The 18,103-nt window shown below is 41.7% G+C and overlaps 1 protein-coding gene across 2 annotated transcripts in view; it reads left to right on the forward strand.

Annotated features, from left to right (window-relative positions):
* Positions 1-10,261, forward strand: part of TXNRD1 (thioredoxin reductase 1) — a 28,571-nt gene extending 18,310 nt beyond the window's left edge. For both annotated transcript variants that reach the window (XM_080394009.1, XM_080394010.1), the window contains exons 11-14: positions 252-359; positions 2,231-2,326; positions 5,225-5,359; positions 8,598-10,261. In XM_080394009.1, coding sequence (XP_080250135.1) covers positions 252-359; positions 2,231-2,326; positions 5,225-5,359; positions 8,598-8,660 — 402 coding nt within the window. In that variant the 3' untranslated portion in view covers positions 8,661-10,261. The remainder of the gene's footprint in view (positions 1-251; positions 360-2,230; positions 2,327-5,224; positions 5,360-8,597) is intronic.
* Positions 10,262-18,103: the final 7,842 nt, after the last annotated feature.

Raw genomic sequence — 18,103 nt, forward strand, 5'->3', positions numbered from 1 at the left:
TTAATCCATGCATACTAATGTCAGTGTGTCTTTAAACTGTATTTCTGTTCTTGCTCTAGTTAACACCTCTGAGAGGGACAAACCCAAACCTGTGGTTTAATTTAAAACAATTAAAAAAAATACAGTCAGTTTCAGAATTATGAGTAATCTGACTTTTCTTCCTGTCTTTCAGACTGCTGAATTTTTACCCAGTGTGTTGATTTTATTCTTAATGTTTTGTGGGTTTTTGTTTTGTTTTGTATGCCACACAGTGTGACTATGTGAATGTTCCAACTACTGTATTCACTCCTTTGGAGTATGGAGCCTGTGGGTATTCTGAAGAGACTGCGGTGGAGAAGTTTGGGGAGGAAAACATTGAGGTAAATGCTTCAGTTTAAATGCCTCTGGATTTTAAGTTCCCAATTTGTAATTTAAAATAATGTTAAGAGTCAATTAAAGCAGTGTTCTGTGCTCTGATGTAAGGGCAGGAGGCGACTAGGTACGTTTTTGTTTTCCTTGGCAGTTCCTGGGCATATTATAAAAATAGTCCACAATTCTGTTAGCTCTAGTTGCAAATATGTTCTGTTTTTGGCAAACAGGGCTTGAAGGTGGAATGTTTGATTATTTTTAAAAAAAAAAAAAAAAGATTTCTTTGTGTTTGCAAATACTTCAGGATAAATTAAAGCTGAGTATGTGCTAGAAGCAATACATTGCTTTTAATGTCAAAGTGGAGCTTTTTGTAGCTACAGTGTGGCAAATTCCTTGCCATGGTGATTTTTGCTTGATAAAGCCAAATGTTATGCTCATTTTTCCTGTTTCTTTTGATTATGCAGGGAAATGTGTGCTTAATTTTGCTCATGTGAGTAATCCCTTTTCATTCATTGGGATTGCTGGTCAAGAGTGAAATTAGACATATGTAAGCACTTAGTGTCAGAGGCTGTTCTTACAAAATACTGTACTGACCACATTACAGAAAGCATGAGGGGAGGGAGTCTGACAATAAATTGAGCTTTTATGTCCCGTGAAGATCACCTGAGAAGCATTATTTGGGGAAATAAGCTGATAAGTGGCAGTTCACGAACCTGAGAACCTGCCTCCCTCTTAGCTTTGTCAATTACATTTTTTGAATTGGAACATGGAGAAAAGAAGTAAATATGACTCAAACCAGCAGTGTGTCAAGTACTGTTAACCTGACTACAAGGCAAAGGCTTAAATTCTCATCTGCCCATGAAGTTTGTATATACCCAGTCACATTTTTGTTATTGAGTCAAATTCTTGCTGTGACATTTTAAACACTGGTCCCTTCTTTGTGGAAGAATGCACTTGAAATGCACTTTCCATTTTCAAAGCCATTTTTTAAAATGTGCATCCAGAAGCATTTGTGTTCTGGCTAAGTTCTCATTTAGTTTTTTCTGGCTTCGGCTTCTTTATCATGTCACCATATTGGCTTTTGCTTTTGCAAGCTTCAGTAAGATTATTGAGTCACATCTGTCATTCCATTAAACTTCAGTTTCAGGTAGCCATAATTATGAATGCTTTGTGAGCCCGTTAATATGGAAAAACATTAAGTTGTCTTTCCTAGTTTGTGAAGGAATGTATTTTTACTGGAGTTATGATCAATTAAAATTTTATTTAAAATAGTAATCAGTTTGAGATTACCTTATAATGGGAGCTGTCAGGAGTTCTGGGTAGAACAGTGCCTCAAAACACCCCATTGTTTTCTGAGGTAAGTGCTATACAGGTGGGCGAGCAGCCTTACCTGCAGTTAGGAATCTGCCCAGTGGCACTGGTTGGGACAGACAAGAAAATGTGTTGGGTTTTTAATGTACTTTCCATTTTGCAGTGATACACAATACTCTCTCTCCTAAACCCAGGCTCTTGCCGTTTTCTGCTCTGAGAAATATTTTTGCCTTCATTCTGGGTAAACCCAGAGACAGTACAGCCTTCTGTGAGGGAAGCTTGTAATTGTCTTTTTTAATGAAAGCATGGTGAACTGCATCCTGGAAGTGTAATATACTTACGGTTTCTTTTTTCTTTAATTATTTGACGACACTAGCAGTTGTTTTGTAGAGGCTTCCTTCTTTGGCCTTCATCAAGGGGAAAGAGTTTTGCCCTTATTTCAGATATTCCAAATGCTACGTGCATGGCTCATTATTTAAGATAATCTGGCACTTCTGAGAAGATCTGCTCTCTGCTGTGAAATTACATAACTGTTTTTGGTTTTTTTTTTTAACTTGTGTTGTATTTTCAGGTGTACCATAGTCATTTCTGGCCACTGGAATGGACTGTGCCATCCAGAGACAACAACAAATGCTATGCAAAGATAATTTGCAATATTCAAGATAACGTAAGTGCTTCTTTCCTTCCAGGGAAAACAGTAGCTCTATGTTCATCATAGAGACCATTGATACTACAGCTATAAATAGGTTATTTTTAACAATTAAACAGTTTTTTATTATAACAAAACCAATATTTTTATTACAATAAATTATAATAATTTAATAAAAAATTAAAATTCATTTTAAACTTAGATATATTTTTTTCTGCCTTTTGAAATGTAATAAATATGTATAGTTGTCATGGTTTAACCCTGGCTGGCAACTAAGTACCCCACAGCCACTTGCTCACTACCACCCCCCACCCCCCAGCAAGATGGGGAGGAGAATCGGGGAAAAAGGTAAAACTCAAGGGTTGAGATACGAACAATCTAATAATTGAAATAAAATAACAATTTTAAGGAAAAAGAGAGAGAAAGGAAGAACAAAATCCAAAGGGAAGGGGGGAAAAAAAAAGTGATGCACAATACAATTGCTCACCACCTGCTGACCAATGTCCAGCCAGTCCTCGAGCAGCGATCAGCCCCTCCTGGCCAACTCCCCCCCCCCCCGCCCCATTTATATACTGAGCGTGGTAATCTATGGTATGGAATGTTCCTTTGGCTAGTTCGGGTCAGCTGTCCTGGCTGTGTCCCCTCTGAATTTCTTGTGCTGCTTCAGCCTTCTCACTGGCAGAGCCTGAGAAACTGAAAAGTCATTGACTTAGTATGAGCATTACTTAGCAACAACTAAAAATATCAGTGTGTTATCAACACTATTCTTATACTAAATCTAAAAAATGGTACTGCACCAGCTACCAAGAAGAAAATTAACTCTATCCCAGCCAAAACCAGGACAATAGTGATGCAATACTTTGTTTGTACAAAACCAACCCTTAGTAAAATAGAAAACTCTGCCATTACTATTGGTATATGGTGTGTCTTCCATGTACATAAAATAAGTAGAGATCTCTAAGACTTCATTAACTTTGAAATGTGAGGGAATCAATGCATGTAAAAATGGTTAGAAGTTTTATCAGTTTTTCTTATTCTCCCCTCCCCAAACTGGGACGTTCTTTTCTAAGAGATTCTTCTCTCTGAAATTGAGGTCACTCAGAAGCCATCACAAATTGAAACCTCTGCAAATCCACGTGTCTATAAAACCCTTGAGCTCATTCTAACAGGATTAATGTACCTTGCCTGTACAAATCTCATTTAAAGTGATAATGCCAGGATTATCCTTGGACTAGGATAAAATTTCCTGGCAATAGAACGTACCATACCTGCTGAAGCACAAGGGAAATTACTAATTGGTTAAAAGACTGGTATGCCCCTCTCTGAATGATCATCATCTATTTAATAAAAAAATTAGTTGATTTTAATAATATACATTATTATGAAGAATAATATGCTGTTAAAATATATTCCTGTTAAGGTAGTGGCGTATCAGTCCTAAAAAAAAATACATGTTTTACCTCTTTTCTTTCATCATTAGATACAGATTTATCTTTCTGCAATCTTTCTAAGCATCACATCACCATTTTGTAAAATATTCAAAACTGTCTGGTTTTGCCCATCTCCTCCTGGAGGAGTTTGCACTAGTGTGGAAGCTATTTTAGAACCCATGGTTATGTTCATAATCCAAAGTTACTTAAGGAAATGAAAAGGCTTAATGGTGATTGAAAGTGTTTCATTGATTTGTTTCCATTTGTTGTCCTGAAAATTTGGAACATGTTTAAACGTCTAGTGGTAGAGCTGGAAGTTACCCTGGATGAAAAATAGTTCAGTAACTATTTAAAATCGTAGTTATCTTGGTTTCATTATTACATATGTCCATATTTTTAAAGGAAAATAAGATAATAACTAAAATGGAATTATCCTTATTAGAGCATTACTTACGTAAATAAACCCTGTTGTAAATCTCAGTCCTCAGGCCTACTGAAAGAAAAACAACTTTTCAGTGTATTACTGAGTATCCACACTCCCTTATACATGATATTTAGCAGGAGGAGCAGAAAAGTTTTGATAGCCAACTGGGCCACGTCTGTGCTCAGCGCGATCTGATTAATGCCCTAAAAGCCACTAAAGAGCAGTTTGTACTTGCTAAAGGAGACTTGCTTTTCTTAGAGAAGCAAGCCTTTCTTTAAGAAAAGCAGGTCAGGTCAGCACAGCTTGTTCTGTTGAGTGCTGAGGCTATATGTGCAGTAGTTTGACGTATTTTGCAATTGAACAGTAGTACAGATATGAGAAGTGTGAAGTAATAATATCTTCCTTGTAACTGGATGCCTTTCAGTTTCTTTTGCCAGTCTCTAGGTGTATTATCTCCCAATGACAGCAAACACTGCAGCTGGAGTAGTTGTCAGTTTAGTTATGATACACTTCTTGTTGTACCTGGTTAGCCAGAACTTCAGCTTGTGACCCTTTCCTGTAAGCAATTACCAACTTGAAAGTTCCTCGGTAGATAACGCACCATGTAGCATCTAGCATAGGCCCTGATGCTGCAAACCTTCACGCAAGGTGCTCGTCTTTACTTAGGCAAGCAGTCTGTTGGAATGAGTGGAGTAGCTCGCCTGAATAAAATTTAAATGCAGGTTGCAATTTGGACAAACAAAATAATCAAGCATAGACCATGGTGTGTGTTAAATTTGTATGCTGTTGGCGTCAATGGAGGACTCCTGCACAAAACTTTGTAAGGCAGCTGTTTCTTGAGTTCTTAGTTGAATCTTTTCCTTTTCAGAAAGAACAAAATTATACCAACTATTTCCCATCTGTTGGCGCTAATGATAGTTCACATTTGTGTGGTTACGTTAATTTGTGGTATGTTTTGTTAGCTGATTGAATTATATGCTCTTGAGTAAGAAAACCTTACATGTTGTCTAAAGAGAACTGAATGCATGACTGTGCTTGCACTTGATTATCTTTGCTATTTAGGAGAGAGTCATTGGTTTCCATGTCCTTGGTCCAAATGCTGGAGAAGTCACCCAAGGGTTTGCAGCTGCTATTAAATGTGGGATCACAAAAGAGCAGCTGGACAGCACCATAGGAATTCATCCCGTCTGTGCAGAGGTTTGTATACATAGCCCAGCTTTCGTAGCGTTCTGGGGTAAGGTGTTGGAAATCTGAATAGCAGAGCTCTATTAAAGAGGTCTGAAATTGGGGGAGGGTAGAGGGGAAGGAAGGACAGGAAATGATCTGGTTTTACCATTTAGCAATCTAACACTTAGATTTAAGTTGGGAGATTATTTTTTTTTTTAGTGTGTTCATTTGTGAAATGTTTATCGTCTCCCCTAATCCAGTGGTGTCTCTGCTGGAAAGTATAGATTTTTTCCTCCCACTCAAAGATCCATTTATGAGGTCTTCAAATAGTATTTCTGCTAAAATAATTCTCAAAGCTAATTTTTTTTAGATATGTGTGCTCAAAACAGGCTTGTAAACTGGTGTTGGGAAGGGGATCAGCTACATGACAATTTTTCGATCAAATTCTGCCCTTTTAAAGATTTCTCCTTTAACCTGTAGGCCTTCACTTTTGAAGTGAAGTATGTAAGGCCACACAAACGTTTCTTCTTGTGTTTGTCTTGCTGTTCCTCTGTAACAAAGAGCTTAATTTTCTCTAGTGGGTGGGGGACACCTTCTCCTAGGTGTAAATCAGAGATGCTCCACTGATTTGTAGTAGCATTAGGACCCATTTATATTAGCTGAGGATCCCTGCAAACTGTTTATGACCTTTGTAGGTCTTTGTACAGAATCTCTGTTTTTACCTGCTTATGTTAGCTACAAAGAGTTGTAAGAGTGCACCAGGATGCTGGTCTGCAGAAGTGAGGTCTGCTTCTCTTGTTTTGTGTTTCCAAAGAGATACAGTATATGCAATATAGTATGAACTCCATTGATGGAATGGACTGCTAGCATTCTAAATCATCTTCAAAGCATCTGCAATACAGATTCTGCTTTTTATCTGTAGTATTATCTAATGGTGTTCTTGGAAGCCCTTGAAGAGGGGTTGCAGGTCCTTACCTTATGGGGGCCCTGTGGAGGGAGAGCTTCGAGGGAGGGAGGCATTGTGAACTCAAGTGGGATATTAGCATATGCAGTGTGAAAAGGGGATGGTAGTCATAATTTATTCTGGACATCTGAGCTGCTAAAATTGAAACTGAATAGAATGATGATTAGACGTAATTTAGGGAGGTAATTTCAGATAATCATATTTGTTTGAGTGGTGGAGGAAGAAATTGGCTCAGGAGAAACACACTATTTAAAAGCTCCAGGGAACAGTGATAATTTTTAGTGCCAGTCTTCAAAAAGTTTTTTTGCGCCTGTTACTTAATTTAATCTCTTAAGCAGTAAACAAAAAATCAAAGTGCAAGATGGTATTCTTTGATTTAAAAAATGCTTAAACATTGTTGGGAATTTGTGAGGACTGCATATATCTGGATGAACAGAATGATGGATAATATTGGTGTTACTTTTATATCCATGTAAAAGCTAAAAAAAAATGAAGTCTGATCTGAGCAGGAAAGGGACAGTGTTGCAGGGTCAAATGCTGACATCTTCACTGGCATTAGTACTAATTCATTGCTCTAAGAGTCTCCTGTGAAACATGGCACTACTCAACTTGAAGAAGACTGTAAGACTGAGGGTCCCATTTTTTCCTCACTGCTAACAAGTTAGAGCCAGATTTTGCTTCTCTTATGTCAGCAGCATTTTATTCTTCAGAAAACATGAGTACTGCATGGAGTTTCCTGCAAGACAAAGTACAAATAACTGCAAGAACAGATTTGGTAGGACCTCAGCTTTATAGGGAATTACTTTGCAGCCTAGGCTGTACTGAACCGCTTGAAATACAGGTGTGTATAATCGAGCAGCTGTGATGAAGAGCAAGTGTCTTCTGAAAGCTGGGATGATTCTTTGAGTTAGCTAATAATGGCTTTCCACTTGTTGGACCTAAGGTTTTGTCTTCACTTCGATACCTAACAAATTTTGTCAAAAAACTTGCATTTCCAATAATTATCAAATGACTCCCAGCTGGAGTTAGGGAGCTGTGTGGTCCCTGCAGCCATTGGAATTGGCTAGCACACCCACAGTTTGCAGTCGGGCCAAAAAGAAAGAAGATAAATTTTGCATGTTTTAATCTTTGTCTTTCAAAGTGAAATAATAATAAGTGAAGATAATAAATAATAAATGTCAGTCTGTGAATCAGAACTGAAGAGTTAAAAACCCTGTCTCAAGCCATGAACTATAGTTTAAATATATTGCTGTTCTTCTGCCATATATATGTCATGCATTTGTCTTCCTGATTCGTGTGTAATGCTTTACATGCTTATAGAAAGTGGAAGAGATACATCATTTATTGATGTTCTTCTCTGAAATGCTGCTAGCAGCCCTAATGCAGGAGAGTTCCTACCTAGATAACTGTAGGGCTTTCAGATCCCCGTTATATTTAGATATTTCAGTGTTATTTGCATAACTGAAATGTGTATGTACTTTATTCTGTGCTAAGTTTATTCTTCCTGAGAGATGGCTTTGATGATAGCTAATTACTGCAACTTTGAACCATTTAGGCAGAAGTAGTTTTGATTTCCTTTTTTTCCTCTCTGTATTATTATCTACGCAAAACTATGCATATTTGCATAGTAAAGTTCTAATATTAAACAAGCTTTTGTAGGATTTTTCTTCCTGAATTTTGATACCTTTTAATTTTACAATAATTATTTTTTAATATGTTGTTTTCTTTAATGTAACTTGAGAGCAGTGAAGATCGGACTTTTTCAGACTACATTGACTAAGTATTTCTTAGCCATTATTCAGAGGATACAGATCCCAGACATAATACCTACATCAGCAATCAGTTCCACATTTCTGTAATAACTAAAAAGGTACAGAGGCAAAATTTATGTTCTCCCCAAAGCTGTTGCCTTAGGTTAACTTCACTTTCCCAACAAAGAAGTTATCTTTGAGCCATAAAGACACGTATTCATTAGGTGTAAAGACCAGAGTTTATTATTGCTGAGCTTGTTTGCACTGTAGAAACTTAAGAGCATTAAGCAGAAGGTGGTATGAAGCCATGTGACTTCCTTAATTCTTTCTTTTCCACTGTATAAGGAAGACCATAAGGTAAATGAAGAGAACAAAGGGTATTTGTATGTGTGCGCATGCGCTGTTTAGTGGCAAGGATTTAAAATGTATGCTTTTCATTATTCTTTTATTACTTTCAGAAATAGATGTGGGTTTGAGCATTATGCCCAAGTTGATCTTCCAGAAAAAATTCATTTTAGCCATACTAAAAATCTTCTTTTTTCTTTCTTTTCAGATATTCACCACCCTGTCCGTGACTAAGCGTTCTGGTGAAAGTACCCTTCAGGCCGGATGCTGAGGTTAAAGACCCCCATTCTTGTTATTGCCAGAGACTGACTTTCATCACAGTGTCTGACATGTGCAATTCAGAAGAAAGGTTTTTGGAGAAGTCATCCTCGGACATCTGTGGAAGTGTGTAGGTTTTAACCAGGGTGTTCCATCATGCTGAGGAGAAGAGCACTTTGGAAGTTGGTCACTTGTGGTGATTGGCTGGCAATTAGCAATGCAATGGGAATATTGACTGTCGAGCTGTTGCGTAGCAGGGCATTTAACAAATGCTTTCATGAAGTCACAGCCTGAAGCCTGTATTGTCTGGTGGGCAGTGATGGAAGAACTGCTAGCGCAGCTGGACAGCAACTGTTTTGTTTTAGTTTTATTCCTCTCTGTTTTCTTACCTGAACAAAGAACTTCTGAACTCAAGAAGATTATCACAATTGCATAGTGCCCATGCGTGCTCAGTTATAACACAGCAATTGCGAGGTCTCATGACCTTTACCAGCCTTTTACCAGCTCACATGCCTGTGGAGGGGAAGTTGTGTCTACATATTTGATCCTGAGGAAGAAGGTGTCTTTGGAAAAAAGTTTAGTGCTGTCTAGAATAAGTATTTCTTGGCTTCCAAACTGACTCTGTTGTGACTTTTTATTTTAGGGAAACTTACTTGGGAAAATGTTCTCCTTAGTGAGAAAGGAAAATACTTTTTATTGAGGCCTTGTTGTACAGAAAGTTGTGGTTTTTCTCCCTTGAAAGTAACAACCATGCATATAACGTACATGTGATCTTAGCTTTATCTTGAATCTTATGAGATTATAATTAATCCAGTTTGGAACAGACACAATTCCAATGTGGAATGAATTATACTTCCAAGAGCCCTGTGCAACTTTATTAAATTTGAATAAATTCTTCCTTTCCATATGAACTATCATATGCTGCACTGTTTCAGGTCTAAGTTGGCCAATTTGAACACAGCAGCAGTGAGACTCTCCCTCAGATTAGTGGCCCTGTAGAATCAAAAAAACCCAACCAAATGATACCCCCCAAAACAAACAAGCAAACAAAACCCCCACGCAGCCTCCAAAAACCAATAGTGAAACTTCTTATACGTGGACATGGCCTAAAAGCTTATTTAGTTCCGTGTGTGCTTTGTTTTATATTTAATTAAGAAAACAATACTTTTACAACAGAGGTTTCCATGGAAAATAATGAATTCTTGAATATTCCTCCTGTGCTGGATAAACTGTATACATATTTATCAAGACATGGTGAAAATCCCTCTTTGTAATGGAAATGAATGTGCTTTATGATCTGTTTTTTCATTTCTGTCTGTTTTAGCAGAAAGGTTCAGATTACTTTTATTAAATGGTTCTCAGAAATTTAGTAGTGCGGTGTCAATAGAGGGTACACTCTCCAGCCCTCTGGACGGAATACCTTATGTCTAAATTTCTACCTGGGAACAAATTCATATATTTCTACTGAGATTTCTAGAATAATGTAATAAGTTATTTTTATAAACTCATTTATAACTGAAGAATTTTTGAATGTGTTTTGTATGGTATCAAGAACTATCTGTAGTGCTATTTTTCTGGCCAGTTTATTAAATAAATTGAGTATTTGCACAAACAGCTGTTCATTTTGATGCCTCTTCCATGCAAAGAAACTAGGTGACAGCAAGCTAACTTTTTATTTTGAAGGCCAGAAGAGGGCACCTTGGTAAATCCAACTGTGATTTGTTTCTGTCTTTTGAATTGTGAAGGTAGGTGTTTCTCTGAGAAACAGGGTTTGGAGCTATTTTGTGTGCATTTTTTTGCATGTTAAACTTTTGAGAAGGGCACGCTTAAAAATTAGAAATTAATTAGGAAACCAACCTTCCACTATTTGCACTATCTGCCGTCTGTGTAACTTCTGAAAACCCAGGAGTACAGGTTCCTGAGCTGTTTGGCAGTGTAGCTGTTCATATTTAAGCACATGGATAGCAGCATTTTCAAGCGGGTTTATGGGAAAGTCAGATCCTGCAGTGTAGGGAATAAAGACATGTATGGGCTTGGCTTTGCAAGGTTGGACCCACATATATATCTGTTCCTGTGGGGTCATGTCATCATTAATAACGTGCATCTTCATACTAAGTGGCTTACAGTTCAGTAGTTGTTGTTTTTAATTACTTTTATTTTTCCTTTAAATTTAAAATTATGAGGCTTTTTTTGATAGGGCATTTTTCTTTTATTTCTCCAGAAATAAAACATTTTCAGGTGTGTATTTCTATGTCATCTATGCATGATGGTAGAGATACAGAATATATTATCACTTAAGGATGTATTAAATGCCAAAGCAAAGTATTTAATGTTTTTAGTAAATTGAGCATACACGGTAATACATGCTTCAGAAGCATATACTAGAAAATTCAACAAGTTAAACGATGTTTATATTCAGCTCATATTCATTAGTTATTCACGTTTTTTTGGAATTCTTACAGAGTGTAAGTAAGTGAGTGTCATCCTAAGATACTACAGACACAAATGCAGACAACAAACTTTAGCAGTGGTTTAACAGAGTTTCACTGACAGGCTCCAAGAATTACTCTCTTTTTCTTTTTTTCTTTTTTTTTTTTTTTTTTTTCATAAGCTCTCCCACCCCAGCTGATCATTCCCCTTTTACCCCTCTCCCCTTGGTGTGAGCTGTTGGAGCAATCCTAACTTCCCTGTAGGTCTTCCAGCTTGCATCCTGCCTTCCCTCTTGCAAGACCTGCTCCCTACTCAGAATCCCAGCACAGAAGTTGTACAATGGGGCAGGACCAGTTTCAGACAAGGTAGATCTCCTGAAGGTATCATGGGCGCTGGAGGTTTCTCAGTAGGGTACATGTCTCGCTGGGCCCTGTGGGAAGACCTTGCACTTGTAAAGCCTGCGAACGATTGTGTCTTTGGCTGTGCTGCTGCAGCACGTCCCTTGCTCCACGATGCCATGTGGCAGCTGGTGGGTGACTGTAGGAGAAGAGCCATGGCTGTGTGCTGCTGGTGCATGCCATGCCAGTGCAAGAGGGTGAAGAAGGAAGGGGCCAAATGGCTGAATCTTTGACGTTAAGGCTTGGTAGCCTCCTTTGAGGTCAAAATACGGTATAAATGTTTGTGGTAAAATGGCAGCTCTGCTGAGAATGAAGTTCCAGAAGCTCTTTGTCTTTGACTGGCTTTTCTGATTGCTCAGTTGACCTCTGCATGGATGGATGATGTGAGACCACTTTCTTGCCAAGGCCTATTTGGCCTCCAGAGATAAAACCTGAAAAAGCAGAAAGAAGGCACCGAGGGGCCAGCTGCGCTGCTAGCCTCCCTTCTGCGTGCATGAAGTAGCAGAAGGGCCCTGAAGGGTTTCTGTCCCAGAGGCACCGTTTGTGTCAGCACGGGGCTTTGGTCTGGGGGCTGCCGGTGGGGAGATGGGAGCAGGGCGTTGATCAGCGGGTGGGAAGGCGGCATGTGGGGCCATGGTGTGAGGTGGGAAGGGTTGCAGGTTGGGAAGGAGGAGGCACGGTGCAGGGCAGCAGCTGCGACGTTGCCTGTGCGGGGTAGCAGAGGACTTGGGGGCGGGAAGGCGGAGAGCGCTCCCCGGAGACCACCGAGCTGGGGAAGCGCGGGTGGGCACCTGCCTGGTGCCTGGGCCCGTCCTGTGGGGCTTGCGGACCTGAGCCGGGCATTTTGCGAGGCTGGGAGGTTGTGGCTGAATCCAGAGGTGGCTGCAGAAAGTGGCTGCTGCTGAAGGGCAGGGGGTGCCGCTGGGCGCTCCCTGGGACGCTCCTTTCCCTCGCCACGCTGGGTGAAAGCTGCCCGTGAGGGGACGGCGTTGTCCTGAGGGACTGGGAGGCCTCGGGGCCAGGTGCCTCAGGGGTGGCACGAGCAGACGGCTGATCCAGAGGGCTTAACTGCTGGTGCTCAGAGGAATGGCCACGTCCATCGAGGCAAGATGCCTGTGACCTGCTGTCCCACCATGTCATCCTGGTGAAAGGTATGGGCTGCGGGCTCCCAGGCCTCGCTCAGCCTCACGTGGCGAGGGTCTGGCTGACCTGTAAGGGTCACCTTACTGGGGAAGCTGGTGCTGGGCGCTGCCAATGGGAGAGTCGCACCTTGGCGAGGGAGCAGCCGCACCTCTGGCAGGGGCCTGGGCAGTCACCGGGCCCTGGGGACTTGCGGCCCCCCAGCATTGTCCCTGTTTCCATCCCTCTTGCTCTGCTCCTGTGCTCCAGACAGAGCTCTGCTGGGTTGCTGGGGCTTTTCTTCTTATGCTGGGGGAAAAATGATAATGTTTTCCTTTTATTTGCCAAATGCTCCTGGCCCATGCTCTGTTGAGCAGAATACACCTACAATTTCTGTTTAATTCCATTGCCCTTGTTATCTCTCTTTTCCTGTGAAATATTCCTAATTACAGATTTGTCTGAGGGAGTTCTCCCATATTTACCTCTTAAAACTACAAACTAAGTTGACATACAGGGGTTTATGTACCAGGACAGAGGAGGAAAGCCTGCCTTCCCCTAGCAAAGCTGTATGACTGGCCTTGCTCAGGACCACCGACGATTCCTGATCTGCCCCACCGTGTTGGTTGCCCATCAGGTGCCTGCAAGTGATTGCTTTCTGCCACAGAGGCCATGCTGTGGCCAGACTCTTCCATGAAGCATCCTCAGCTGCTGAGCCCACCCCCTGCTGCAGCCGGCCACCATGGGCCCAGACAAATGTCCATCCCCATCTTCAGACTTCAATGGGAGCTGACCTGGGCACATAGTGGCCAATATGCTGCTAAAACCCAGCTGCCTCTTCCTTCTGTATATACACCCTCAGCAAGCAATTCTTTGCTTGAAAATAGGTTTTACTCTAGGTTAGGCACAGAGTAAATTGGGCTCTGCCTATCGCTTGCTTTCAAAAACAAATGGGAACACATTTAGCCTAAAGATCTGATTTCCCTTTTAATGTCAATGTAAATTGACAGGCAACACCACCCACGATGAGAAGTGCACGTGTGCCACATGGTGTGACATGTATAAGAGCAGTGACTTGCATTTGGGTTTGACCCAGAGTTGGTCTTCCCACTCTGGGGTTTCTGCTCCATTATACACACACACACACACACACACGTGTGTGCGTGTATGTATGTGTGTGTATATATCTATCTGCATGCACATGTAGTGTGGACTGTGGGATGGGGTGACCCAAGGTCCCTCCAGGCAAATTTTCCCTTGGGTGACTCTTTGGGGTTGCCTCATGAGGGAAGGAAGGAAGTTCCCAGAGAGAGAAACTGTATGACATCAGTGAACGCTGTTTAGTGTTGTAGAGTAACCCCCTCTTGAGAGGAACCTGGCTGTCCCAACACCACCAGAGTATCTAAAAACAAAAGCTAATGACTTGTAGTAACTTCCCCCAGGGTGCACGGAGGCCATGGATCGAGCCGTGTGTGACAGAGGGCATGGCAGGTCAGCACTGTGGTAGCAATGGCAAAGAAGATGCAGAGAGACTCACACTGTCCTTGTCTGAGTTTTTGTTGGCTCTGCAAGCACCATTTCTCCCTTAGCTCTGCAGCTGCTAAAAATAACCACCTTAAATTACTGGCTTATATTTACATTAAACTGTTACACTCACATTGATCACTCCAGCACTGCACACTGAAACTGCTGTTTATTGCACACTTCTTCTAGATTAACTGAGGTTCCTCAAGGTTTCTTTTTGGTAGCTGAAGTCAGGCAGGTAATACCGATTGCACAATCATTTGCTTTGTCTTAGGGCAGCATTCTCTTGAATTAGAACCTCCACTTAGCTGAGCTGGATTTTACAGCTTTTGAATCGCGAGCATGTGTGTCTCCCAGAGCTCCAGCAGGAGTCATGGATCTGGCTGCTCTAAAGTCAGGCTGGTGTCTGCTCCTTGGGGGTTCAATCTGCTCCCACTTTGGCCCCCTGAGGCTGCTGGGGGCACGGGGGGCTCAGTGCTTCGCAAGGGGCAAGAGATGGCTGTTGATCACATGGGCTGAAAGTTCCTGTTTCTACACCTTGTTCCAGGGTTCCTGAGCGATGCCTCATTAAGCACATGTCAAACTGAGGGGGGAAATGGGGTGTTTGGTTCAAAGTGTTTCCTTCCAGCAGCAGGCTTTAATTCCCTCTAATGTGGAGCTGTCATTCCTCCCACTTCATCATTAGCTTCTCATTTAGACAGGCTGAGTAATGGCCATTGTAATTCTACCCCAAGTATGCGCCATGTCCTGTCTGCTTGACCCAACGTGGTGGAGCATTTGTGGAGGCTGGGCCAGGAACCTGTGGTGCCCTTGGCCAGCGTGCTGGTCTCTCTTGGCTCCACCTCTCTGTCCTCTGGTCTGCAGGCTGTGTCACACCTCCTGTGCATGGTGGGAAGTTCCCCTTGAAAGGTCATGTTGGAGAAGGGTCAGCTACAACCCAGGAAAGGTATGAAAGGTGCCTGTGTCTGAGATGTGCTCCCTGAGGGCTTCAGCACTGGAGTTGTGGGTTATTTCTGGAGGATGTTTGGTGGGCAGAATCTGTCCCAGGACTGGCACAGGTGAAGGCAGCCTGTTGAGGCTATCTCTGCCGATAACATCACCTCAGGACCACTCTGAGCAGCTCTTACTGCAGGGCCAGAGAAGGAAACAAAGCAGAGATGCTGCTAATCCTGTTAAATGTGTTATTTTAATGAGTCTGACACATGGGTATTAGCCTATGTTTATTTCTTCAGTGAGGTACAATGTTAAAAGAAAACAAGGGAAAATGTATGTGAGCCACGGCTCTGTGCTCAGATAGCTATTGGGCTCAGTTTAACGCCTTGGGCCAATTAAAGCACAGCTGTTAGGCTGGGACACTAGATGAGAAATATGTCGGGGTGTGTGCATGCATGCCTTTCAATTTAGGAAGATAAAAATGAAAAATGCATGTCAAAGCAAGAGCTAGACTCTTGACTAGGCAGGGTACATGTACACGAACTATCAGCTGGGTGTGCTCTGAAGCACCTTTGAAGGTAAAGTCATGGTGGAAATCAAAGCAACCCAAAAATAAAACTGGTGGGGAAGTTGCCATGAAGCACCTTAAAGTAGTGTCTCTGTTTTAGACATGCTACCTCCTACAAATTAGACAGAAGAAAAGCAATGCACTCAGGAAATGTGAGATGCCACTGATTCTCTTAGAACAGTAGGAATGGCACCAACTCCTATTTAAATGTTGCAGAGCTTTAAACCTCTGTGTTGATACATACTTACTTTTGCTTTAATCTGCTTCTCTCACTTCTCCCTTTGTTTCTTTACCAGTTTTTGCTGTTTTAGACTTGTCTTGGGGAGTTCTCCTGGCATGTGTTTTTAGCAGTCCTAAAATCATAAAACTTGTGGGAAAGGCAAACAAGGAGCAATGATTTGACATTTCTCACCGTATGAGAGCTATGGCTAAAGCAGCCAAAGGAGGCTGGGGGGGTTTATGCATTACACATAACTAAATGGAAGTTACTGCCACAGGATTTTATAGTCTAAAAATACACCTATGAAGAAAAAGGCTTAATTGTATGCACACAGGGTGGGAGGTTAGTGAAATAATGATCTGACTGTAGCTTACATTGCAGGATGCCCTTAAACCAACAAGTGCCTGAAGCTTGGGAGGGAAACCTGCAGGAAGCATCACTCTGTATATGCAGTGTGGCTTTTTAATACAACATTTAACTAATCTTCTTGTCTTGGGTGATGTGATATCAAATTAAAGGGACCTATGGCATAGGCTTTTCATGCTTACTATTCCCCTTCTTGGGGTCTGGTTTGTCCAAGCCTCACAAAACACATTTGTAATTCCTTGGTCTTTTTGAGGCTTAAAATTTTCATGTCTCAAAGCTTTCCAGTCCCAAGTTCTCTGTGCTCTGCCCTGGGGATGAGTTGGAGGGAGGATGATGTGACAGCTGAACCGTAAAGGTTTCTACTTGGGCCTGTTCCTCAGAGGCACCTCCAGCTCACTCAGACCTTTCTGTCCCTCAGATGACATCTTCATTTGCCACTTCCTAGGGTTAGCATTGAACTTCCTGAGCTGCAACATTGCTATGGGAAAGCCCACCCTTCAGGCTCTCTCAAGCCAAGAGTATGTCTTTTAGATTCTCAGCGAGCAGCCCAAAGTAATAAGGGGTGCACATAAACTAAACCTGTGCAAATCATATTGCAATTTAATCAAATATTCAGGATTTTTTTGAATAGCTGAACTAAATTGGTTTCATTGGCATCTTTCATTAAGTTTCTGCAACAGGCAATACTGACAAGGCTTTTTCTTTTAAGTATAAAATTAAGCATTTTTTAGCGACGTGTTGGAGTTTACAAAAGATTTGCTTCCTATGAGAATTACTGTTAGCCCTGCAGTTCATGTGCGAGTTGTTTAGTTTCCATTCTGGAGCCATTCTAATACAGTGCAGATGTTGCAAGGTGTGTTTGTCCTGTCGCTAAAGAGGATTCAGTTCTCCTTCAGCAGCAACGTGAGCTGAATCAACAGCTGTGGCATGCAAAAATGGCATTTTCCAGCCTAAGATCTTTCAGCCAAGAGAGTTGTAACGCTGCTTCTACACATGGATGCCCTTTTATGTGGCTGCTGGGGAGTCCCTCATGTGTCTGCCCTGCCTGCTGACATCAACCATCATGAACACAGGAGGATTACAATATTTGTCTCTGGTGGGTGATTTGTACTGGAAACTGCAAGCTCAGTTACCTACGGAGGTCACTGCCGACATGCTTTTGTGGAGAAAGGGGTCCTCCCTGGCTGGCCCTGCATTCATCCGTTATTCAGTCTGGTGGGTTTTCTCCTTGGTCCTTCTCCCCTTCTTTCCTGAAAGAGGAAAAACCCCACCAACATAAAAAAGTGAAACAGGTTAAGAACCAAACCCATGAAAAATACAAATTGTTAATGGTGAGCTGTGTTCTGCCCTCTTTTCCCCTCCCCCAGGTAATTGTTTGAAGACTGAAATGGCTCATCAAGCAGCCAGATGAGCAGTAGAGGAACTGATGGAGTGGGAGGACAGGAGAACAGGGTCAACCGTCTTGCTGACAGATAATCTAACAGATCAGCTCAGCCCATTTAAGCTCCAGAGAGGGCAAAATTCAATGCCTAATACCTGTGGAGTGGGAACTAACTTCCTTGGAAGGAACCTCCACCTTAGGGGGTGGAATTCCAGTGCATCTCCATATAATTTTAGTTTTAAGGAAGATTTGCTCTGTCTTCCAGTTCATACTGGTTTGGAAGCAAAATATTTAACTTGAACATTATTACTCTTTGCAGCATCAGGATAGTGTGGGTAGGCTATCTAGAGCCAGAACGACTGTCCCCCCATGGCCCAGTGGCTCAGTAGCTGCTTTTTTTGAAAGCTCTTCCACACAAGCTTCTTGACTCCATAAGGTGTGAGTATCTAACTATGTAGCTACTCTAAAATAAAAACCAAACAGGAAATCTCTGCTGCTTGTGGTTAAGCCCCCATCTATG

Source organism: Falco punctatus, assembly GCF_963210335.1.
Source record: "Falco punctatus genome assembly, chromosome: 6".
In the NCBI taxonomy this organism is placed as follows: Eukaryota; Metazoa; Chordata; class Aves; order Falconiformes; family Falconidae; genus Falco; species Falco punctatus.